Source organism: Emydura macquarii, unplaced genomic scaffold (assembly GCF_026122565.2).
Source record: "Emydura macquarii macquarii isolate MOO-44397 ecotype Brisbane River unplaced genomic scaffold, CSIRO-AGI_Emac_v2 contig_527, whole genome shotgun sequence".
Lineage (NCBI taxonomy): Eukaryota > Metazoa > Chordata > Testudines > Chelidae > Emydura > Emydura macquarii.
Window position 1 is genome coordinate 1,392,546 of NW_027130664.1, and position 24,532 is coordinate 1,417,077.

Genomic DNA, 24,532 nt, shown 5'->3' on the forward strand with positions numbered 1-24,532 from the left:
CAGTGGAGGTGGGAGGTGCCGCCCCCGCCGTGGGGCTAGGCTGCAGGAGCAGGGCACGGCTGGGCCCGGTGCCCACATGGGATCCCCCTGTGCAGGGCCTAGCCCCCAGACCCCAGTGCCGTGAGGCCCCTGATCCCAGGCCCTGGAGCTGGCACTTCCCCCTTGCCCCCCGCCCCATAGCCCTACATCCCCCCCTGGGGGCTGGCACTCCCTCCCCCCGAGGCCTGGAGGAGCCGTCACACTGCGTGCGATATACACAGGCTTTATTACAAAACAGAGCGCTCCGGTGATGCCGGCCTGGCGCGGAGCTGCCCCCGTGTCTGGCGTGGGGGACGAGGCCCAGCGGTGCGAGCTCCCCCCACCCTTCGGGAAGGGGCCGCCCCTGGGGCAGCGCTGGCTCCCCTGCTTCCCCCCATGGCTCAGGGGATGGCCCGCAGGGGCCAGGACCCAGCCTGGCACAGCCGAGGCCCCGTGGGGAAAGGGCCCCCAGCGTGCAAGGCCACGGGCTGGTTAGGGGGTGGGGGAGGATCTGCCCCTAGGACATGGCTCCGGCTCAGGGGCCTCGCCCCAGGGGGCAGCCCCACGTCCAGCTCCCTGAGGGGCTCAGGGCTGGGAATGGGGCTGGGCCAGTGCTTCTGCTCCAGGGCTTCTCGAGGGCGGGGGCGCAGCGAGCTGTCCAGGGCTGGGGGGCGCTCCGCTGCTACAGGGACACCATTGCCCCCCGTTCAGTCCAAGCACCCCCTGTGTTTCCCCATCGTCCGGCTCAGGCTGGCAGGCGGCAGAGACTCTCAGCCGGGGGGGGGGGGGGGGTCGTCTTTGGAGGCCCCGCTGGGAAAGCTGGGTCCACGCCTGGCCCCCGTCTGGCTGGGTGCAGCGGGGCGCCCCTGCAGGGCCCCAGCCAGCCCCAGGGTGGGGTGTCTGCGGGAGGATCCGATGTCCAGGAGTGCCTGCAGCAGGACGGTCCGGCGGGCGGGGCAGGGGCGGGCCCCTCCGTGGGGGGGCGGTCAGCCCCGCGTGCTGCTCATGCGCTCGCCCAGCAGCCAGTAGGTCCGCATCTTCCCCTTGCCCTGCGTGGGGGGAGAGAAAGCTCAGGAGGGGACACCGGGGGGGGGGGGGTGAGCGGCACAGGAGCGTCCCGCGTGATGCCTGGCCTGGAAAGGGGGGCAGGCCGGGGGCAGAGCCCACGCTGGCAGGGGCCTGGGGGCGGCTCCCCTCTGCGGAAAGGGCTTGGCCCGCAATGGGCTGGGCCCGGGGGGGCGGGGGGGCAGGCCAGCAGGGCACAGGAAGGGGACTGTGAAGTGTGGGGCCGGCCAAGGCCACGTTTCCATCACCTTCATCTCCACGTCCCCGCGCAGCTCCAGCTCGAAGCAGCCCACCTCCTCCAGCACGCCCTTGGTGGCCGACGACAGGTGGATCTTCAGGGCTGGAACCACAGACACGGAGCCCTGGGTGCCACGGGGAGACGGAGCCCGGCCCCTCCGGCCCCCCCACCCGCAGGGACGCAGCCCCCCGCGGCTCACTGCACCCACCTGCCTGGGCTCGGCTCAGCTCCCAGGGAGGACGATGGGCCCAGTCAACTCCTCCCGCCAGCCCGTCCGCTTTGCCGGCACCCCCACCCCTGTTCCCCATCCCCACCCGGTCACTCAGCGCCCCTCTCCGGCCCCCCAGCCGGCCCCTTTACCTTCCCCATTGGACTCCATCCGGGAGGCCGTGTTCACCGTGTCCCCGAAGAGGCAATAACGGGGCATCTTCAGACCAACCACCCCCGCGCAGACCGGGCCTGGGGCAGGAGGGACAGAAAGCGTTGGGCACCCTCCCCGCAGGCCGGGCCGCTCCCCACGAGGGCTCACCCCCCCTGCCAGGATCACACCTACTCCAGTCAACCGGCCAGGGCATGGTTCGTGCCTGGCCTGGGCAAAGGGCCTGGCAGACACACGCGACCCCCTGGGTGAAGCAAGGAAGGTCACCCAGCCAGCCAGCGATGGAGCCAGGAATGGAACCCAGGAGTCCTGGCTCCCAGCCCCCCTGCTCTACCCACTAGACCCCACTCCCCTCCCAGACCTGGGATAGAACCCAGGAGTCCGGCTCCTGATCCCATGCAATGGCCTCATCCATGTAGGGTCAGAGCCTGCTAGAGACTCTTGCCACAAGCTGCCGCGGGCGGGCGGGCGGGGGGGAGGCGCTGGGAGGGGGTTTCTGCCACCTGCCCACTGTGCATCCCCATGGGGCAAAAGGGGGCCTCCATGCAGCCCACTCCCCGCTGGGCGCTGCCAGGGGCCCCCTGGCCCTTGCTCCAGGCCATCCCCCCGCCCCCGCTCACCGCTGTGGATCCCGATGCGCAGTTTGAGCTGCTGGTCCGGCCGGTGGCGGATCCTGAAGCTGCGCACGGCCTCCAGCAGGGCCAGGGACATGCGGGCCACCTCGCGGGCGTGCAGCTTGCCGTTGCGCACGGGCAGCCCCGACACCACCATGTAGGCGTCGCCGATGGTCTCCACCTGCGAGCGGAGCGCACCCATGGGGCCACCGGCCTGCCCCACCACTGCAGACCCAGCCCCCCTCCCGGGCAGCCTCGGGCTCCCCTCACCCAGGCCCTGGGGGCGAGGGGGCAGTGTGCGTCTGTCCGTGCCCGCGTGCGGACCTGCGCCAGGCAGCTGCGTGTGTGTGTGTGTGTGCGCCCATGTCCGTGACCGGCACTGCACCCTGCTAACACGCGCCCCCAAGCCCGGCGGGGGCCAGTGTCAGCAGCTCCCTGCCCCTCCCGGCCCCCCCAGCCCCTCACCTTGTAGACGTCGAAGTTGTCGATGATGGCGTCGAAGCAGGTGTACAGGTCGTTCAGCAAGGTCACCACCTGCAACGCAGACGGCGGGGGCCAAGGTGGGGAGTGGCTGCGGGGGCTCAGCCTGGACCCCCCCCCCCATCCTCACAGCTGGGGCGCCTGCCGAGGGGGGAGAGGAGACCAGCTCCCAGTGCTGGGGGCAGCAGGGCTGCCTGCGGGGGGAAGCTGAGCCCTGCCCTGGGACGCAGGCTCCTGCCGGGGGGGGGCCTGCCCGAGTGCCCCTGTGCAGCTGACCGGGGAGGAGCGGCTGGCGGCTCTCCCAGAGCAGAGGGCAGTGCACGCCGTGGGGCCAGAGTCAGGGCTGCGAGCACTGCCCGTCCGGCCTGCGCCTGGAGCACTGTGGGGGGAGGCGGGCCCGGCCCCTCCGCCTCTGCCCAGCTCGACCCGCCAAGGCGGGCTTTGAACCCGGGCACCCTGGCCAGCGTCCAGCTCAGCCGGTTCTCGCCTGCCCCCTTCGTCCTGCCCCGCTCCTTAACGGGAGGCAGGGTCTCCCCTTCCCTCCCCCCAGCTGCTGGGACAGGGACCTGGGTGAACAGCACTGACCTCCCCCCGTGACCTACAGGGGCTCTCGCCCCACCCCCCAGTTACCTGGGCTGGAGGGGGGAGCTCTCTCCCTGCCCCGCCCCCCAGTTACCTGCATGGGGGAGCTCTCTCCCTGCCCCGCCCCCCAGTTACCTGCATGGGGGGGCTCTCTCCCTGCCCCGCCCCCCAGTTACCTGCATGGGGGGGCTCTCTCTCTGCCCCGCCCCCCAGTTACTTGCATGGGGGGGCTCTCTCCCTGCCCCGACCCCCGGTTACCTGCATGGGGGTGCTCTCTGCCGACAGGGCCGTGAAGCCCACGATGTCACTGAAGTAGATGGTGACGCTGTCGAACGCCTCCGCCTGCACCGTCTCCCCGCGCTTCAGCTGCTCGGCCACGGAGCTGGAGGGCAGGAGGGCAGGCTGAGGGGCGGGAGGTGCCCGGGGGTTGGGGGGGGGGGGCTCGCTGGTAGGCAGTGGGGTGACCCCACCTGGCTAGGGCTAGGGGAAGGAGCAGCTGGTCCCCATAGAGCTGGGGGGGACGGACGCTGAGGCTGCACCGGTGCCCGTGGGGCAGTCTAGGACCGGTCTGGGGCACGAGGCCTGCCGTGGGGTCACAGGGGGAGTAGGTCCGTCCCGTCCCGTCCCGTCCCGTCACTTACTGGGGCAGGATCTGGTAGAGCAGAGCCTCGGCCTTGCGCTTCTCCTCCAGGTAGGCCTGCGTCCGCTCCTCCACCAGCTCCTCCAGGTTGTTGGCGTACTGCTCCATGCGCGACAGCAGGTTGTCCAGGATGTTGCCGCTGTTCTCCCTGCAGCGCACGGGGCGGTGAGGATGCTGCGCCGGGAGGGGCGGGGGGAGGAATGACCCCTCTCCCCCGCAGCCCGGGGAGGGGGCGCCCCATGCTAGCCGTGCAGCCAGCACAGCCCCCTCCTGATCGCGGCGTGGGGGCAGGCTGGGGGTTCGATGGAAGGGGGGCCTGTGCCAGGAGGAAGGTGGGGAGGGGGCTGTGGAGGGGCTGGTGGGTTGAGGCGTCTGGGGTTCGAGGGGGGCTGATGGGGCAGATCTGAGGGGCTGGGGCGACATGGGGAGAGGCGGGGGGGTGTCGCGCGGGGCGCTCACCGGTTGAACTTGCGGAGCAGGACCTTGATCTGGTTGAAGTCCGGCCGCTCCAGCGCGTCCTCGGCCCAGCAGCGCCGCATGAGCTGGCCCAGCTCCTCGATGTGGCAGGCCAGGCTGACGGAGGGCCGGAAGTAGGGGCGCTCGCCGCCCTTCACCCGCTCGATGATCTCTGCCGGGGGGGGGGGGAGGGGACGGTGAGCCGGGCCCCACGGGCAGCAAGACACAGGCCCCAATGCCCCTCGGGGCTCAGGACTCCTGGGTTCTTTGCCCGGCTCTGCCGCTTTCCCCTCCTGGCTGCACTCCGGCCGCCGGGGGTCACGGCTCTTGGCTGATTCCAGGGGACAGACCCCCCCCCCATTGCCCCCCAAACACAGAGCTCCCCTGGGGGGCCAGACCTGGCTTCCCTCAGCCCAGGATTCCAGCCAGCATGCACCCCCACCCGCCCCTGCGCCCCGTCAGGCCCAGCCCCACGGAGGCTCCTCTCCCCATTCCCACAGCCAGAAGCGTCTGAGCCCCCCCAAGCGCCCTGCCTGCACTGCGGGGGTCGCGCTCACCTTTGGGGCTCAGGTCCAGCCCCTCCATGTAGAAGACCCCGTTGCGCAGGGCGATCTCCTGCAGGATGATCCCAAAGCTGTACACGTCGCCCTTCTGGGTGCCCCGGGCCGGGGGCACCTCCATGCGCAGCAGCTCGGGCGCCGTCCACAGCTTCTCTGGGGGGGGGGGGAGACAGAGTCAGGCCGGGGCCGGGGGCAGGAGAGGGGCCGCGGGCACCGCCGGCAGGGAGGACACCCAGCTTGGCGTGGCTGCCCCACTGCGGTCCGGGTACCGCCGCCTGGCGCCTTCCAGCTGGGCCGGGGGGCCTGGACCCAGTCGCAGGGCGTCCCCGCCAGCTGCGGGGGGGGGAGGGGGCCGTGCCCCCATCCCTTCTCAGAGGGGGGGCCTGGGGCAGGCGCCCCTGCACGAACTGCCCGGCGAGGGCTGGGGGGGCCCGTGGCCAGGCCAGGCAGGCTCAGGGAGACGCGGGGAGATGGGGCCGGTCGTCGGGCCGGGCGAGGTGACCCCCCCCGCCCCCCATTGCCGGGCCCCCTCACTGGCGAAGAGCGCGTGGGCGTCCTCGGCGTCGGGCGACAGGCGGAAGCTCTCCAGCCCGTAGTCCGTGATCTTGAGCACGAAGCGGCTGTCCACCACGCAGTTGGAGGACTTGAGGTTGCCGTGGGAGATGATCACCCCGTTGTGCAGGAACAGCATCCCCTGGGGGGGGCAGAGCCGCAGCCTGGGACCTTCCGCTGTGAGGGCCAGATCCCCTCCCCACGCCCCCCATCCTCCCCGTGCCGCCCCCCACGCACAGGGGGCTGCAGAGCTGGTGCCTGGGTCAGAGGCCCCGTGGGGAAGGCACGGGACTGGGTCCGGGCACTGCAGGGAGCCGGAGGGGGGGCTGCGGGGCAGGTGGGGGGGGGGAGAGGGGCAGGCACAGGTGTTGGGTGGGGCGGGGGGCCGTGGGGGGGTCGTGGGGGGGCCGGGCCGTTACCTTGACGATGTCGTTGGTGAGCGAGTAGCGGAACATCCAGTCCAGCGTGATGCTCTCGTTCTCCAGGATGTCCTGCACGGGACAGGCACGAGCACAGAGCCGGGCTCAGCCACCCGCCCTCCTGGGGCGGTCAGAGCCTCCCCCCCACCCCGGATCCTTCTGGTGCCTCCCCCCAGGGCCGACAGCCCCGTCTCCCCACCAGCCCCTCCGGGCGGAGGCACCAGTGGCTCCAGAGCAGCACCAGGCTCGGCTGCTCTGTGCTAGGCCAGCCCCCGGGGTGGGTGCAAGGCAGGGGCTGGGCTGGTGCACGGCTGTGGCTCGGAGGAGCAGCATGGAGGGCCAGCGGGGGGCGGGGGAGGTGGGGGGGTAAGGGGGGCTCTGTCCCAGCCCCGCTGGGGGCTGCAGGGGTGTGATGGCTCCGTGTTAAACAGCGAGAATAAGGGAGCACGTCCCCATGGCGCCTGGCTGGCTGGCGGGGAAGCCCATGGCCACTGACGGCACCCGGGCAAGTGGGCTACCCGGCAGGGACCCCCAGGGGCCGATCTGGCTACGACCCCTCCAGCCTTCCACTGGCCATCGGAGAGAAGACGTCAGGCCGGGGCGCGCGGCCAGGAATCCAGGCCTGGCCCTAGAGAGGAAACGTGGGCGGGGAGCGGCCCCCACCCCACCTATAAATCATCCTGCTTGGAAGCAGCCCCCGCAGCCCTTGCCAGCACTCGCTGGGCCCCGGCAGGGGGGGAAGCCCAGCCGGGCCCCCTCCTAATCCAGACACAGCCCCCAGGCATGGCTCTGCAAAGCGCGAGCTCCCAACCAGGGGACGGTCCCACCTTGGCCGCCCCCCGCCCCACGGGCACGGATGGGGCACAGACAGGCCTGTCCACCGCTCTGCAGGGGGGAGGGGCAGGTGGGCCGGGGCTCCGCTGGCCCATGACATCCCAGGAAAAGGGGGAGCCCAGGACGCCCCCCACACCCGTGTCTGGGAGCCTGACCTGCCAGCCCCTGCGTTGCTGCGGTGGGATCGGCGATGCCCTTTGCCGAGACAGCCGGCACGGAGTGCAGCCCGGATGCCGGGTCACGGAGGTTCTCTACCCCCCACCCCCCAAGGAGATCGGCAACTGGGGACACCCCAGGAATGGGGGCAAGCAGGGCGCCTCCCCCGCTGCCCCACACCTTCCAGCAGGCACAGCACGGCGCCAGGCAAACCTTCATTCACCACCGTGCAGAACTCACCCACACTCTGGCTTCCAGGCCCCCTGCTCCAACCCACTGGACCCCACTCCCCTCCCAGAGCCAGGGAGAGAACCCAGGAGTCCTGGCTCCCAGCCCCAGCCCCCTGCTCTGACCACTAGACCCCACTCCCCCCCCAGAGCCAGGGAGAGAACCCAAAAGTCCCAGCTCCCAGCCCCACCCGCTAGACCCCACTGCATCTCCTCTGCCCCATGGCCCTTGCACGGTACCTGGAGGCTCCCCCGTGGGCAGTACTCCGTCAGGATGCAGATGTTCGGGGGGTCCGTGCAGGCGCCGATGAAGCGGGTCAGGTGTTCATTCTGCACGTCCCTCATCTGCAGGGGCGTGGAGAAAGCGGGGTTACAGGAAAGCCGCGTGCAGGCCATTGCGCCTTTCCTCCCAGGGCGCTTTGCAGGCCACACACAGAGGCATTGCTTCACCCAGCACTGAGATGCAGCCACCTCTGAAGGGCATGTGTGTGGCGGGGGCAGCGTGGCAGCTATTTATGCAAGGGATCCCTCCCTTGGCTCTGAGATGCAGCCACCTCTGGGGTGGGGCTCAGCAGCTGTTTAAACAGCCGCAGAGCAGTTAAGGCAGACGCTGCAGAGGAAACCTCTGCTCAGCCCAGTGGAGGGTCGATCAGACTAGTCAGGTGGGCAGGAAATCGTCTGGCCGGCGTCCAAGCGCGTGACATTTACAAGGCGAGCTGGGGCGGGGGCTGAGGTCACTCGGTGAATTGGCCTGAATTCCGGTCCCAAAAGCAGAGGAATGACCCAATGTAAGGCCCACCCGCCCGCACCGCCAGCTGCAGCCAGATGCCTGGAGACGCCGCGCACCAATCCGCGTGCACAGGCCAGGGGTGTTCCAGAACATGCGGCCAGTTTCCTCCCGGCCGGTTACCCCCCACCCCTCTGGCTGGCTCAGCCCCGGCCTGCTCTTTCCCCACAGCTGGCGCAGGGACAGAGGGTTCCCAGCCAGCGTTCACATTTAGAAAGGACCCGACGTGCCGAAACCTCCCTCCGCGCGTGGGGGCAGAGGGAACGTCCCGGCTCGACGAGACAGGGCCGCCGCAGGCCGCAGCCATTCACCCCATGCGCCGCACTGGGACCGACCCCCCCCATGGGCGGCATGAACCCGGGAGCAATCCCTGCCCCCCTGGCAGTTACAAATCTACGCCCCACTAGCCCCCTTTCCAAGGTGGGGATGGCCGCTGAGTCTGGATGGACTCGATCAGCACAGCCTCCAGCCCCGTCCTCCAGAGCCCCAGTGGGATGGACACCCCCAGCCTGGGGCAGGACCCTGCTCTGGGGGAGATCCGCCCGTGTAGAAGGGGTCCTGGCCCGTCTAGGCCCACAAAAGACCTCGCCAGCTGAGTCGGGGGGAGGGACAGGGACTGCCGAGGGTGGGGAGGGGGGAGGGAAGAGGTTGCCGGACTCTGTGTCTCTCCCCTAACCCGAAAAGAACGGGGACCGGGGGGTTCTAGCCTACACGGCGCGTTTAACCCCGAGATCCCCGGGGAACTGGTTAGCCGGCGGCTGGGCCCCGAGGGCGCCTCGTCCAGCGGGCAGCAAGTCGTGCCGGTGGGTCTGGCCCGGCCGTGCCCGCAGGCTGCGGCTCTGTACGCCAGTCCCTTTGGCTTCCCCCGGCCGCCGGGCAAGCATCACTGGGGGGCCCCGCTTATAACTCAACCAAGAACCTGAGGTACAAGAAACCGTTACCCAGGGGAGGCTGGCCCGGGGGGGGTGAGGTACAGTCAATACAGGCCCATCGAACTGAACAGACTGTGCCGGCTCTGCCCGACTCTGGCCCGTGGTCTCCGGCTGCACAGGGGGCGGCAGGTGGCCACAGCCCCGGCTGATGGCCGCGGGAGCGCCCGGTGTCAGGGCCTGGGCAGCAGCTTTCCAAAGGCCCAGCAGCCCCCCGGGCTAGCGGGCAGGTGGCCGGAAGCCATGCCGGCTCAGTCCCAGCTCCCCAGGTCTCCTGTGAGACCCGCAGCTGCTGACCAACCCGCACCCAGGGCCCTGGGCTCAGAGGCCGGGGGGGGTGGGTCTCGTGGTGCCTTGGGCTGGCCCCATTGACTTGGGGGGCAGGAGCCCGGCCCAGCGGGTGCCGGCAGGAGGCAGCAGGCTGCCTGCTCTACCCCTGGCAGTTCAGTGCCTATGACTGCACGTGTGACTCCGCACACGCGTGTGCGTGTCTGCGCAGGGGAGGGCTCTGGCCTGGGCTCTCAGGAGGACCCAGAGCAAGGCCGGGCGCTCGGCGCAGGGCCGGGGCGGCGGGTTAGAGAGTGGGGGGGGCCCTAGCGTCTCCCGCGCTGCCCTTCGCCCCCTCTGGCTCCCCCGCCGCTTCCCCGCCCGTCCCACCCCTGCCCTGGGGGCCGCGGCCCAGGCCTGGGGCTGCCAAGAGGCTCTTGGCACGCGGCTTGGGAGGGGGCGTCTCCTCCTCTCCGACCGGCACTGGCGGGGGCGCCAGCCGCTAACGAGAGGGGAGCTTCGTTAGCAAGGGAGGCGCTGTGGGGGAGGGGGCAGGGGTGTGATGTGCAGGGCGGGCGGGGGTCCCACCAACCCCCTCCCCTCCAGATAACTTGGGAGCCAAGCCCGGCTCCCCTCAGGCCGGAGGGGGAGGAAGCCAGAAGGCAAGTGAGGTGCCTGGGCCCAGCCAGCAATCTGCTCACGGGTGCTGGGGGGGGGCGGGGAGCCCCCCCGAGTGCACGTGGGCAGTTGTGCAATGTGGCGCCCGGGCTGGCACGGGGCCCCCGCCCCTGAGCTGGGCGGACACGGGCCGAGCCCGAGGAAAGAGCCCGCTGGGGTGGAGGGGCTGGGCCAGAGAGAGCCGCAGAGCCGGCCGCCTGCACGCCTCAGTCCAGCCCATGGCTGGGGGGGGGACGGGAGGGGGGCAGCTGCGGAGCTGAGCCAGACACCCCCAGACCTCCATGCTGCTCAAGGGCCCTGCCCTATGGCAGCACCTCGCACCCAGAGCCGGCGTCGGGAAAGCAAACAGGCCACACTCCACTGTGCAACCGAACCCAGGAGTCCTGGAGCCCGCCCCCAACCCACCAGAGCTCCCCCCCCCCAGCCAGGGACAGAACCCAGGAGTCCTGGCTCCCAGCCCCCCCCAACCCACCAGAGCTCCCCCCCCCCAGCCAGGGACAGAACCCAGGAGTCCTGGCTCCCAGCCCCCCCAACCCACCAGAGCTCCCCCCCAGCCAGGGACAGAACCCAGGAGTCCTGGCTCCCAGCCCCCCAACCCACCAGAGCTCCCCCCCCAGCCAAGGAGAGAACCCAGGAGTCCTGGCTCCCAGCCCCCCCCAACCCACCAGAGCTCCCCCCAGCCAGGGACAGAACCCAGGAGTCCTGGCTCCCAGGCCAAGCGGTTCGAAGCAGGACTGCAAGTCTGGCGAGGGAGGGGCCGGGCGCGGTGCGCTGCGGGCGGCCGGAGGAGCAGGGCGCTGGACGCCGTGGCCCGTGCTGGGGCATGGCCAGGTGCTGAGCCACGGGCAGGTTCTGGGCCCTGACGTCGGCGGCTGCAGCTGCCGGGTTTCGCCCGCGGGGCAGGCGGGTTCTGGGGAAACGCACCCACCCCCGTCCCAGCCCCAGCCCCACTGCGATGTGGGGCCTGGCACACGCCGGGCTGGGCAGGTACCTACGTGTTTCAGCTCAAACAGCACCTTCCGCGTCATCTCGATTCTCTTCCGGTTTATGTGCTTCACCGCCACGATGTTCCCCTGGGGAGAGCGGAGGGGTCGGAGGGGGGGTAGCTGCTTCTCCTCCCCCCCCCCCAACGGGCAGGTGGTGACACCAGAGCGGGCATCAACTGCGAGGGGAGAGAGCCCCCCACGGAGCCCCCACCCTGCCCCCCACAGCCCAGTGCCCCACAGCTGTGAGGGCAGAGCTCCCCCCACTGAGCCCAGCGCCCCCCACTGGCCCCGCCCCGCCCCACAGGCTCACCTTGTAGTAGGCTGTCTTGGCGTAGACCTGGAACTGCCCCTCCGTGGTCAGCAGGGAGCCGTAGTTGGAGCCTCTCTGCACCAGACCAAGCGCCGGTCAGTGGGGGGGGCAGCAGGTGCAGGGGGCAGCGCCAACGCCCCCCCTCCTGCAGGGAATGGAACCCCCCCCCACGGCCCTCAGGGAACCCGCCCCTGCCGAGGCCTGGCCCCCCTTCCCAGGCGGGGGGGAGGGCGCGCAGCAGAACTGGCCCCTTTCCTCTCTGGTGTAAGGGGGGGGGACGCAGGGCCCTGAAGGGGGCCCAAAGGGGACCGGTGGGGGGGACAGAGACACCCCTTGTCTCCTGGCATGGCCACGGCCTGGCTCAGCAGCTGCCCCAGCTCCCTGAGCCGGTTTGATTTCATTTACCCGGAGCCGGGCCCTGGCTCGGCTGCCTTCGCCCGGAGATGCCCGCCCGGCAGCGCTGGCCAGCGAGAGCGTGGGGGGGGGGGAGTTCTGGGGGGGCTGCTCGGCCCAGGGTCCCATCCTGAGAGGCAGGCTCAGACCCCCCCCGGCGGGCTGAGCCCCGGGGGCTCACCAGAGACAGGGTGAGTTTGCTCCCGGCGCTGCGCAGGTGTTTCTCCAGGCTGCTGGACTGCACGTCCTCCCACTGCACACGCCACAGCTCGGCCTCCAGCTCCTTCTCCAGCCTCAGCTTCCTGCGCCGGGACACGCCGGGGGGGGGGGGGGGGGAGGGGGTGTTGGCACCGGGCCGGGGCTGCCAGCCCCAGCTCCCCGGTGCCCCCCATACATCCTCCCCAACATCCCCTGACGCTGCTCCCTCAGCCATGGTCCCCCGCGCTCGGTGCTGCACAAAATACCCCACCCGCCTCCGGTGTCCCCTCCCCGTGGGCCCCCGCCAGGTAACCCCTCCCCCCCACATCTGCCTGCAAAGCAGGAGCATTTCTCCAGGGTCACTGCCCCCCCCCCCCACGCATTTCCCTGTCCCTGCATCCTGGGTGCGGCACCGCCGGGGGGGCAGGGGGCCCCACACACCTGTAGATGAAGAAGGAGGTGATGGTGATGCTCAGCAGGATGACGCTGACCACGGTGGACAGGATCTCCAGGGTGGAGAAGCTGGCTGCAGAACAAGGCAGAAGGGCGATGCAGGGTTGGTCCCGGGTTCAAATGCAGCCCAGGGGCTGCATGGGCCAGGCGAGTTGCGGGCGGGGGGGGAGGCGCGTCTCAGCCGGGGAAGTTCCCACGGCAACAGCCAAGAGGCAGCAAAACCCCAAGTAGAGGAGCCTCCCCCTTCTCCCCCAGGGCAGGGGCAGTGGGGAGGGGGGCGTGTGCCCGGGTGCAGGGCCCTGTTCTGGGGGCACGGGGTGCGGGGCAGAGAAAGGCCCAGGAGACGTGCCAGCGGCATGCAGCGCGCCGAGGGGGCAGCCCCACGATGCCAGGCGGCTTTCCCGGGAAGCGGGCGGCTCACGACTCCCCCGCGCCGGGTGCAAAGCCCGGGGGTGGCGGGGATGGAGCCGCACGGCCGGCCAGGCTGCCAAGCGGGCCGTTTCCAGCCAGCCGGCCCAGCGCCGCCCCTCCCCGCAGGGGGAGGCCGGTTTCTGCCCGTGGGAAGGTATTTGTGCTGGCGACGCGCCAGGGGCCTGGCCAAGGGAACGAAACCCTTGGCACTTGCTGTGCAAAGCCCCGGGGGGGGGGAGGCGCGGGGCGGGGGGAACCTGGCACGCTGGCCCCACCTTTGCGGCACAGAGGGTTGCTGTTGTCGAAGCCGCAGGGCGGCACGTCCCGGGGTACGCCCTTCCCCGGCCAGTGGATCTCCCGTCCCAGCACCGCGCTGATCCTCTTGGTCGTGCCGTTGTAGCTATAGACGACCTGCAGAGGCGAGGGGGAGGGCTCTGGGAGGAGGCAGGCAGCAGACCTTCCCCCCCCACCCCCCAGGTCTCCGGCTGCCAGCTGTCCCCTCCAGTGTAACCCCCAGACAACTGGCCCCCAGGTCGGCTCGGAGCCGTCCCAGCCCGAGCCGTGTGGTGGTGCAGAGGACGGGGCTGGGCCCGGGCACTCACTGACCTGGAATACGCCCCCCACGGGGTCCATGTCCCACAGCGAATAGTCGCTCTCCCGGTCTCCGTTGTCGTCAATCTTGACGAAGCCGGTGACTCCTGTGGGGAAGGGGGAGTGAGAGCGCGCGGGACCGGCCCCGGTGCAGGGCAGCGCCCAGGGGCCGCGGGGCAGCGGGGCCCAGAAGAACAGGCCCTGAGGCTACGCATGGAGAAAGGGGTGTTGGGGGGGACGATATGGCTCTGAGATGCAACTGCCACTGGGGTGGAGCCTGGCGGCTGGTTAAAACAGGGATTTCTCGCCTGGCACCAAGATACAGCCCCTCTGGGGTGGGGCGCGGGGGCTGGTGATACAGGGATCCCTCGCCCGGTGCTCAGATGTGGCTGTCTCTGGGGTGGGGCGCAGCAACACTGCTCAGCATTGGCTAAACGCAGAGGAGAAACCAGCACGCAGCGGGAACCACTGGGGAGTTTCAGAGGCCGGAACAGACTCGCCTCCTCCCCATGCTGGAGAGTGGCCGGGGGCTGACCCCAAAGAGTGCAGGACCCAGAGCTGTGGCTCATCTGCCAGACAGACCCTCTGGCAGCCCAGCGCCCCCGTTAGCCTCACGGCGGAGGAGACCCCACCCGAAGGGGGATGGGAGCCTGGTGGGGTCCCGGTGTGGGCGCAGGGCAGCAGGGAGAGGGGGATCACTCCACAGCCCATCAATCTCCCGGCCCAGGGGCTCCCGGCCCAGCTCACACCCGGAGCGCTAACGCTAGCCGCCCGGGGATTTCTGGAGAGAAGAAACGAACCGTTCGGGCTAGGATCTCTGGCAGGGGGCGGCTGTTGCCTGGCTCCATGGCCGGCACCAGGGGAGTGGCACCCCCCACTGTCTCTGTGGGAATCACAGGGGGTATCGGGGCACTTCTCCCAGCTGCCACATCCCGCGGGCAGCCCCTGGAGACCCCTGCATCTGGACGGGAGGGGAGGGGAGGGCCGGGTCGTCCCGGAGGGCGCAGCCCCGGGGGCGAGGCAGGGCCCGCAGCACTCACCGTAGAAGGTGCGGTTCCACATGCGGCGGGTAATGGCGCGGGCGTTGCTGACGGAGCCGCCCTGCTGCAGGGTCTCGTTCACGGCCTGGGCGTAGAGCAGCACCCCGTCGTGGAAGGCCGCCGCAATGTAGTTCATCTGAAAGGGACGCACCGGCTCAGAAACGCTGGTGCTGGGGGGAGGGGAGGGGGGCTGCGCAGTGACGGGAACAGCTGGGGTGCCCCGTGCTGCACCCGGATGGCGGGTGCCCCGGCCACTGGTCTGCATCGTGCCAGCTGCAGCACGGACCAGGGCGAATCTCCGTGCCCCCCGTCCCCCTGGGGCTGGCTACCCCCAGACAGGCCTGCTGACCACACCATCGCCCCCGATGTCTCTGGCCCAGGGGGGCTGGCAGTGCCGGGGGGGGGGGGGGGTGTCTTACCAGGCCATCCTGCAGGGTGAAGTTGAAATGGGTGCGGGCGCCCTGCTTGAGCTGCTCCAGGAAGGGCCGGTACTCGGGGTTCTCGGGCTCCTTGTAGGTGATGATCATCACAGCCTGGGGGGAAGAGGGAAAAGAGGCTGGGCGCAGGCAGGGGTCCCCCAAAGGGTCCTGGGCCTGGAGGAGGGGAGGGGCCTGGGTTTCCTGCATGGCACCTGCAGCCCCACAGGTGGGTGGGTGCCAGGACTCTCCGTGGGGAGCTGGCGCCCCCCACCGCCCAGCTCCCCTAGGCAGACACCCCCAAGTCTGCCGGTCTGGCCCCTTCCTCAGCTACAACTTGCTCTCAGGATCGGGTCCCTCCCAGGGCAGCCCGCAGCCCACCTTCGCGGCTCCCTCGCCCCTCCAGGCCCGGGCTCCCTGGGGAGGTCGGAGGTGGCTTCCTGCCCCCAGGGCTATTAATAGCCTCCACGCTCAGCGCTCAGACCCGGGGAAGTTATCTCGCTTCCTTCCTGCTCCTTCGTTGCTGGCAGCAGAGAGCAAACAGGCCAGGCCTGGCCAGAGGCAGGGCGGGTAGGGGGCAGAGGCTGCCCCCATGGTCCCTGGCCTTTGTGCCAGGCTCCCGGTCGCTAGGGCAACAGAGGGGCCTGGCTGGGGTAAGTGGGCAGTTTGGGCTGAGGCCCAGCAAGCTCATTTCATGGGTGCATTCGCCAGGATTCGAACCCAGGGCACCAGAGCTGCAAACTGAGTCCATCAGCCCAGTGCCCCTCCCGCAAGCAGGGCCCTCACCTGGACCCTGCCTGGGGCTGTTGCCGGAGCAGCCCGGGTGGAGGGGGAGGCCGGCCAAGTGGTTAGGACACCGGCCAAGTGCTTGGGAGAGGCAGGTTCAGGTTCCTGCTCTGACACAGCCTGCGTGACACCTTGGGGAAGTCACTGGTCTACGCGGTGAGCCCGGTACAGGGAGTAACCAGCCGACGGCACCTTTCCAGTGTAAAGCTGGGTGCACAGGAGGCCGTGGGCCAGTAGAACGGCACTGGTACCAAATCCCCCCCCACCCACGCCAGAGCTCAGCAACCGAGGAGGCGACGAGCGGCCAAGGGTCCGGCAACGTCCCCCTCAGCTGCTTCCTACGCTGGGTTCTCCCGCGCCCCCCGGGAGGTGTGCCGGCACCCATTTCAGCTGGCTGGCCCAGCCACGCCACTAGTCCTACAAGGATCTCACAACCCCAGGCAGCAGGATCATTAACCCCTATTGTACAAATGGGGAAACTGAGGCACGGAGCCTTGTCTGAAGCCACGCAGCCAATTGGTGGCAGAGCTGGGACCCAGGAGTCCTGGCTCCCTTTGATAACACTAGGACGTGCAGAGCCAGGACAGGACCCAGCCCCCTCGTCCGGTCTAACCAGAAGAGCACGCTCCGGGCCAGAGCTGGGGAAAGAACCCCGGCGTCCTGGTTCCCAGCCCCTTGCTGCAGTTACTCGCCAATGCTCCTTGGACTCACGGCGCCGGTGCTGGGACCCACAGCAGGCCCAGCGAGAGGACCCATGCGAGTCTCCGTGCCACCGCCCTGCCGGGCCCCACCAGGGCTGCCCTCTCCTCCCAGATCTGTGCAGCTGGAAGCTGGGACCCGGGGGAGTGTGGGGAGCACAGAACCAGGGATCTGCACCGGGCACCAGGCCTCCCCGGGGGGCCCCTCCCAAGGTGGGGGCCCGGCTGGTCCCCGGCAGGAGGGCTCCCTCCCGGGCAGTCCTCACCTGAAAGGCCTCCCTGGCGTTGGCGTCGTCCTTGTCCCCCCGTTTCCAGGGCCTCTGGGGCTCAGGGAAGCGGGCGCCCTGCAGGCTGGCCCCGAAGATGTCGATGTAGAAGAAGGCGTAGTCCCCCTGGGTCAGCCCCTCACGCCGGGCCTGCAGCATCAGCTGGCGGAAGGTGTCTGGGGAGCAGCAGACGTACACGACTGCGGGGGCAGAGAGCGGGTTAGCGGCACTGGCCCCTGGGCCGCGTGCGGGGGCAGGGAGGGGGGCACCTGCCCCCATAGGGCCTGGGGCTCCATCATCCCGGGCCAGGCTGGCTGCGCCGAAGACGCCACGGGGACACGGGCCCCGCTCTGGCTCGGTCAGGGCCAAGGGAGCAACGCGGGGAACCCCCAAGCGCCCCCAAGAACATGCCCTGACCCTCCTCCCCCCCCCACCGCCAGAGGGGAGCGCGGAGCAGGGCTGGGCCGGCTGGAAGGGGGGAGGCCTCGTCTGCAGCGAGGTCCCAGCCCCAGCCCCCGCAGGCCCTTGGGACTGGGGGGGGGGGGGCAGGAGCAGCAGAAAGCCAGGGCCCCCCCGTGGGCTCGAGGGCTGGTGTGGGACCAAAACCGGTTCTGCAGAGCCAGCCACGCGCACGCGCACGCTCACACACTCATGCACGCGCAGAGCACCCCCTGCTCCCCGCCGCGCCCCCCCCGGGGAAGCCCTTCGCACCACGCGGAGGTTGTGAAATCTGGAGGTGCTGAGCCCACGGCCCAGGCCAGGTCCCCAGGCGCCCAGAGCAACACAATTACAGAAGGATGGAGGGCGAACTGCAGGGGGCGGGGGGCTGTGAGTGCCGTAGAATGACAGGGGCAGGGGGAGACCCGGACTCCTGGGTTCTGTCCCCAGCTCTGGGCAGGGAGTGGAACGCCCAGGAGGCCCGGGGGCTAGGAATGCGGGAGCCTGTTATCAGAGACACGGGGGTGAGGACGACAGCCAGCTGGGGGGGGGACACCCCGCGGCAGGCGGGCGAGCCGAGCGCCTGGGGGCCGGGGAGCAGAGAGGTCCCCGAGCCCACCCTCTCTCGGGCCCCCGCCGGCCGGGAACATCCTGTTGTTTTCTGGCTGTGCGCAGCCCGGCCGTGTCAGCCCAGCCAGCCGGTCAGCAGGGCCCCGGCCCGGCCCAGCCAGCGCCTGGCCCTTCGGCAGCCAGGGCGCCGGCCCAGGGGCTTCCTGTTTGCTGACTCGGCCCTTCCTCTCCTCCCCGCCGCAGCTTCAGACAGTGATTTATCCCGGCTCGCCCAGCGCCCGGCCCTGCGCACCCCCCCCTACGGCCCGCACGGAGCCCACGGGCACCGGCCACCGCGGGGCGCCAGGCGCCGGCAGCCCATGGGCGGGGGCGCAGGGAGCTGGTGGGTCTCACGCTGCCTGGGGGCAGAGACCGAAGGGGCCACGGAGCCCAAACCCCGTCTTCTCCCTAGACGGGTCTACGCAGGGCAGGGCCGGGGCACGCTGGCTGGTTGGCGCACCCACCCCCCCACCAAGGGGCTGAACAGCTGCTCTGTGCCCTTTCCGGGGGCAGCGACGGGCTCTGGCGAGGGTCCCCGGAGGGAGCACGAAGCCAGGCAGGGAGTGAGCCAGGCCCCAGAAATAGCAGCCGCTGAGACAAAACAAACCCAGGCAGACGCGGAATGAACACCGTGAGATACAGACGCCAGGGCCGGACAGCGCTCCGCCACGCCCCAGGGGCGCCCCCCGCCACACCTGCTCCCCAACGCCCCGGGAGCCAACCTGCCCCGGGGCGCCCCAGCCGGCACCCAGTTCTGCTGCACCCAGGTCTCTGCTCAGCTCATGCCCGTCAGGGCGGCTCCGTTGCGGTGGCCAGCGTGGCGCTCGGCAGACAGAGCCGGCCAAAGCCAAAGGGGCAGCAGCGTTCGCACCAGCTGAGGATCTGGCCCTGGGGCTCTTTAAACACCTGGCCCAGCAACACCCCAGCAAATCCCCAGCAAACGCAGGATCCGGGCTCTGGATTTACAGCAGGCAGCAGAGAGCAGGACCCGGCTCTGTGTCTCTTGGCCTTTATCCAATACCCCTCCAGCCTGGGGGGTTTCCACGGAGCCAGGCACAGCACAGCAAGCTGCGGGAGTTCCCCCTAGCCAGTTTGACCCCCAGCCAGGTGCTGCCTCAGTTTCCCCCTCTAGGGCTGCATGATAACGTCACCCTAGGCGCCCCTGGGTCGAGTCACAGCCCTTGCCGGGGTCCGAGTGTGTGCACAGGACTCCCCAGGAAAGCCCCGAGCTCGCTCCAGCCCCTCTGAGCCGACAAGGGGATTTGCTCCCCACACGCCAAGCAGCGCTGCTGGCGCCTGCTGCCCGCGGGCCGCACCCTGGCCCTCTGCCCGGGCCTGGGACCAGGAAGAGTCGGCACAGAGCGGCTCCTCTCCAGCCAGCACCAACAGCCACGGCTGCCTCCCTGCATGCCACAGGCTCCGGTTTTATCTGCTCCACCCCAGCCAGCCTGACGTAGCCACCTGACCTGACCTGACCATCAGGTGACTTTGCTCACTGTCTCCACCCAGGGAGGCCAGCTAAGTGGGTCACAGGTGGGGCTGGACCCATCTTTCCTTAAAGGGCCAGGCCCCCTGTAACCCAAGCCCTGGGCCACCTGTAACTGCACAGCTCCAGCAGGGCTAGAGCTCACATCTTCCTGTGGCACAAGGCCCAGGCACCTGAACTGAAGGGGAATCACCATTAAATGACTGCAGTGCAGGGCCCATGACACACAGGTGAGCTGTGGAAGGCATACAACCCCCCCCCCACACACACACACACCATGAAATGAAGCAGAGGAAGAGGCGGATGGGAGTAAATGGGGCCCGTGCCTCTATAAATGGCACAAGAACCCCTCTGTGAGCTCGGGCAAGGGTGCAAATGCGGCACGGCCACTCCTGTCCAGGCAGCCGCACGTGAATGGAGTTGCAGCTGCAAACAGGGAAGTGTCCCTGCCCCCGGAGACAAGATAATCACCCTAATTCCTGGCCAGAGCCCGGCCTGCGTCCCTGCGGCTCTCTGTCCGTCCCGGCTCCGCCGTGTTTGCAGACGAGGCCAGGGGGCCGATTTGGATTCTCTCCTCCCGGGCTGGGCCGCTAACTCGGGACATGGCGTGTGTGGCAGTTTCGGGGCAGGCCCGCGGGGGACACGGGTGCTACAGAGGTGACGTCTGGGGTCGCTGCTTCGATTTACAGTCTGACGCGGGGGGAGGAGGAGAACTCTGGGCGGCCCCCCCAGCCCATCCAGAGGGGCGCCCTCCCTCCCATCTGTCACAGCATCTCCACGTGAAGCCCAGCGCCGCGGCGCCGGGGTGCCTAGCTGTCGGACGGGCAGGGAAGCATCACTCCTGAGCGGGATCCCTGCCCCCTCCGCACCGCCTGCCTGGGCCGTGGGGGACGGAAGGGGGCCACAGGCTGCTCCGTCTCCCAGGGTCAGATTTCCCGGCGGGAGGAGGATCAGCCCCGCGCGCAGGAATTCCAGCTTTGTTCCAAATCCCACGCCCCGGCCCGGAGACGTCGCCTGCTAGCCCCCGTGCCCGTGCCGCCTGGTGTGTGAGGGGAGCGCGGAGACGCCCGGCCCGAGACCAGGCCCCACGGCTCCAGGCGCTGCAGACGCGGTGCGGGGACGGTCCCGGGCCCGCACAGCTCACCGCCTCCGGGGCCAGATTCTGCTCTCAGTGACACAAACCCGCAAGCTTCACCAGACAGGCGCTGATGCAGCTCATTGCTCTGCAGCGCTTCCCAGCAGCCTGGCCGGCCCCGCCGTCACCCCGGCCAGGCCAGGCCCCAGGGGGAGCAGCCGCGCAGATCAGGCCTAGGTTGCCGTCGCAGCTTTGGCTTCCAGACCTCCACATCCTTTGCCTTGTGCCCCGGCCGGGTCGGGAGCTGCACTCCAGGGGCCAGGCCTTGGCGGGCCAGGGACTTTGCCCAACAGAAGCCAGGAGCAGGCTGTGGCTGGGCATTTTAAGTGCCAGGTGCCTAGGCCAGGGTGGGTCAGAAATGCAGTGAGGGCAAAACAGATCTTAAAAGGGAGACAACCAATCAGCCTCCCCCCCCACCGCAGCCCTCGCACGCATCCACCCAGGTTTTCATCCCTCCGTCTGCACGCGGACACACGCAAACACACCCGAGTGCACACACAACCCCGTGTAACGCACACACACCACCCCGTGTAACGCATGCACCGCCTCATCCAGCTGGCTGCGGGCACGCCCTCGGCGGGAGCAGCCCACGGGGCGCGCAGCGCTGAATTCCTGCCGTGCCACGCGCAGGCCTCTCCGCGTGAAGTTTGCAGTTCCCAAGCCCAGGGCTCTGGGCTCCGGCTGAAGACGTAGGGGGAGGTTGGGAGGGGAGGGGGAATTTCACTGCTCATCCCTAGGTCACCTCCTCAGCGTGCAGGTCTGGGCCAGGGAGCCCCAGCCAGTTCCCTGCCAGCGGGGCCTGATCCAAAGCCCAGTGAAGTCAGTGGAAAGTCTCCTCCCGTCGCAGGGTTTGGATCAGGCCCTCAGAGCTGAGAGCCATGGGTGCAAGAGACATCGGCGCTGGGGGGGATTCAGAGCTCGTGTCCCCATCAGCTGCCCCCGCCGCAGGCTGGGCTCTTCCCAGCAGTGGCCCGCTGCACCCCAGGGGGATGGGGGACCGCGCCCACCTGCCTGGGGCGTTTGTGGAGACCGAGCGTTTGGAACGAGAGACGCACCCTGCTGGGGTCGCCCCGGGGGCGCTGCCCAGCAGGGACACTGTGCGCCGGGCCCTGAGCTCACCAGCGCCCCATGTTCTGCAGCGCTGGGGAACGGCTCGGGCAGGGACTCGCCCCACTGGAGCCGTGTCCTCATACATTTCAGGGGGACCCCACTGCCGCTGGGACGGAGCCTGGGGAGCAGGCTGCCGGGACGGGTCCGGTCCTGGCCCAGGGCGGGGGATTAGATGGGATGTGATGGGCGGGCTGCACCTCGAATGGCTTCGGTTGGGGCCAGATTTGACCCTGTCCCAAGCCCCAAAGCAGAGTTCCCCAGACTGGGTCCAGATGGGAGCAGAACAAACACAGCTTCTCCAGCCCGTCTCCCGGCACCCGGGCTCCCCTACACGTGAGACTTGGGCTGGGAGGGGGCCCCCCACACGTCCTGTCCGAGCTGCCCCCTCGCACTGTCCGGGGGGGGGGGGGGTTTGTACTTTTCGAGGGGGGCGGATGAACATGTCACCGTCTAACGGATCACCCCCGGCGCAGCCAGCCGCTTGCCTTTGTCAGCTCAGAGCCACACGCACAGCCCCCGCTTGGATCCCCCGGTCTGTGTGCAGGGCAGGGGAGACCGACCCCGCGCTGGGCTCGGCAGCCGGCAGCACACCACAAAGTGAACACAAAGCAACTCGGGGAAAACTTTCCCCCCGGCCAGCTGGGAATCGAAGGGGCTAGCTCTGAGGGGCCGGGAGGGGGGTGCAGCCTGGGGAGGGGGTGCATTCAGAAGGCGGTGCGCCCGGGAACCTTGCAGTGTTGAAGTGAAGAAAAGTGCCACGGGGGCGGAGGGGTGTTGCCGTGGGCATCGTGGTGGGAAGGCTGCTGCTCTGGGGAGCAGCGCTGCGTACGTTTGGGGTCGGGAGGCAAATTGCACGGGGTGGGGGGGGGCTGCAAAGCCGGGGTGACTGACAGCGCCGGGGAGAAGCTGACCCGCAGAGCAGGGGGCGAAGCGGCACAGGAGGTGCTGCCTGCGGGCAGGGCTGCGTGGAGGGAGATGCCCTGAGGTCAGCGGCGTGGGTGGGTTGCGCTGCAGGGCAGGGAGGCGGGCAGGGGGCGCTGGGGTCACTTACTTCTGCCCTTCTGCTTGATCTCCTGGATGAGGAAGGTGTAGTTGGCCTGGTCGCTCTCCTTGAAGGGGATGTCCAGCACGGTGAGGTTGTGCAGGGTGGGCAGCTGCACATACAGCCCCTCCACGGCGAAGTAGCAGGGCCGGTCGTCCACCTTCTCGTCCCAGTACACCAGCACGGCGCGGCGCGTCCAGTTGAAGTGGCCCTGCAGCTGCACGGCGTACTCGCCCAGCTTGCGGTGGCTGGGCCCGGCCCGGGTGGTCAGGGAGAACATGTCCCCCTTGCCGTCGAAGCCGTGGGCCTCCGCCCCGGCCGTCACCAGCGGCAGCTTCCAGTGGCTGGTGAAGCGGGCCACGGGCGCCGCGGCGTAGACGCAGCCGGGGCCGATGAAGGCGTGGGGGTGGTCGGCCAGCTTGAGGTCCACGGCGGCCACGGGGGCGGCCCAGTCGGAGCAGACCCCGTGCGCGTCCTCGCTGCTGCCGAAGACCCAGCGCAGCGTGTGGGCCGGCAGCAGGTCCGGCCGCCGGTTGACCCGCTCGATGGCCAGCCGGATGGCGGGACCCACGCGGGGCCAGGCCCACGGGTAGGTCATGTTGGTCCCGGGCAGCAGCACCGCCAGCGTCAGGTTGGCCCCTTGGCCCCCCGCGCCGCCCAGCTGGCACAGGACCCCGCACAGCACCGCCAGCGCCCACGGCATGGCCTCACTGCCGCATCGCCGCCCCCCGCCGAGCCCCCCAGGCCAGGGCACTCCCCACCCCGTCCCACGCCCGGGGCTCCCGCGGCTGGGAGCTGCCTTCCCTGCCCTGGCTCTGCTCTCGTGCGGAGCCCAGCGAAGTGACTGATTATCTCCCAGGCAGGCAGCCTTTTCCTTCCCCTCCTTCAATGACAAAAGGGCTGTTATCATCACACGGCGCCTTAACCCCTTCCTGCCCGCCCCCCCCAGCCCCCTGGGGAGGGAAGGGGATGTGGGGGGGGGTCGCCCAGGGGGGAGGATGCTAGGCCCCCCCTGGACCCTGTCGCTGCAGGACGGGGGTTTTCATGTTTTCCCCAGGAACTGAGGTTGGAGGGGGGGCCTTCGCCTTTATGGGCGGGGGGTGGTGGAAAATGACTAAAGTGGGGGGAGTTCAGGGGGGTGCATGGAAATCCCGTGGGGCAGGACGGGCAGAGCCGGGGACAGGTTAGGAAGAGATGGGAGGGGTTGGGGGGGCAGGAGGGGTGCAAAGGTCCCCCCCCACCCCCCGGGGAAAGGGCGATTCCCAGCAGCACTGGGGAGTGGGGATACCCAAGGGGCTCCCCCCCGGCGGGTAGCGTTCCCACTAGGGGGGCGAATGGGAAGAACTGGTGCCCCCCCCACAGCCCTCCGTTAGCTCTGGGGCTCTCCGGGGACCTGGCGAGGGCATGGCTGGCTTGAGGAGGGGCCGGGGACAGGGGAGCAGAGGAGGGGCTGGGGGCAATGGGGCAGAGGAGGGGCTGGGGGCAATAGTCGAGGGAGGGGCCGGGGGGCATGGATGGTGACTATGTGGCCCTTACAGAAGCTGCCTGGGAGGTTCTCTTGGGGGCTCCAGCTCGGGGGGGGGGGGGATGAGATTTGGGGGGCACAGAGCGCTGCCCCTCCGTGACCACCCCTCCAGCCAGGCCCTGAAATGCCATCTGTCCCACACGGCGAGTTCCAGCCCCGCCGCCATGTGGGGTCCCAGGCAGCGCCCCCCACCTCTGGGCGGGGAGCGCGCCGGATCTGGGGCCGGGGCCGGGCTGAGGAAACACGAAAGGGAGAAAAAAAACAAACTGTCCAGCAGCCTCTGCGGGGGCCCAATTCGGGGACCAGGGCCTGATCCTGTCGGGTGCCCTGGCTCTGGCAGCCCCCCCCCGTCCCCAGCCCAGGTTCCAGCTCTCCTCCGTCCCCGGGGGCAGGGGCCGGGCGTCCAGCTTCCCTCCCTGCCGCTGACTGCGTCCCGACCAACGGCGTCACCCACCCTTGTGATGGCCTCCCGCCGCGCGTGAGCTTTGGTCTTTCCGCGTAAATCCCCAGCTCCTGGAGTCAGGAGATGCTCCGCTGGCGTGTCAAATCCAAGCCTGGTTCTGGCCCTTGTGGGTGCAGAGAAAAACTGGAGCCCAGGAACGGGACGCGGCCCTGACGGCCCCGGTGCCAGAAAGGGGAATGGGAGGAGCCCGACTGTAAAAAAAAAAACCTCATGATTTTTAAGCTGATCTCATGATTTGAGGGAGCCGGGGGCTGGCGGGACAGTCTTTGGCGGGGGTCCCGCCAAGGGAGAAGGG

At 69.7% G+C, this 24,532-nt stretch overlaps 1 protein-coding gene across 2 annotated transcripts; it reads right to left on the reverse strand.

The window, feature by feature from the left end:
* Positions 1-246: 246 nt before the first annotated feature.
* On the reverse strand, positions 247-22,952 carry NPR1 (natriuretic peptide receptor 1). Of its 2 annotated transcripts, XM_067539299.1 has the most exons (22): positions 22,259-22,952; positions 16,430-16,629; positions 14,683-14,796; positions 14,264-14,399; positions 13,239-13,330; positions 12,908-13,043; positions 12,210-12,294; positions 11,752-11,872; positions 11,178-11,252; positions 10,877-10,954; positions 7,461-7,565; positions 6,004-6,075; positions 5,567-5,726; positions 5,030-5,185; positions 4,476-4,644; positions 4,018-4,164; positions 3,635-3,758; positions 2,780-2,848; positions 2,321-2,495; positions 1,682-1,780; positions 1,332-1,423; positions 247-1,067 (listed from the first exon to the last, which is right to left on the reverse strand). In XM_067539299.1, exons 1-22 carry the CDS (start codon positions 22,950-22,952, stop codon positions 1,005-1,007), a joined length of 3,162 nt encoding a protein of 1,053 aa, XP_067395400.1. In that variant the 3' UTR covers positions 247-1,004. The 2 variants fall into 2 exon arrangements, with proteins under 2 accessions (XP_067395400.1, XP_067395401.1); XM_067539300.1 differs by lacking the exon at positions 1,682-1,780 and having other exon boundaries at positions 22,259-22,951.
* Between the last annotated feature and the right edge of the window lie 1,580 nt (positions 22,953-24,532).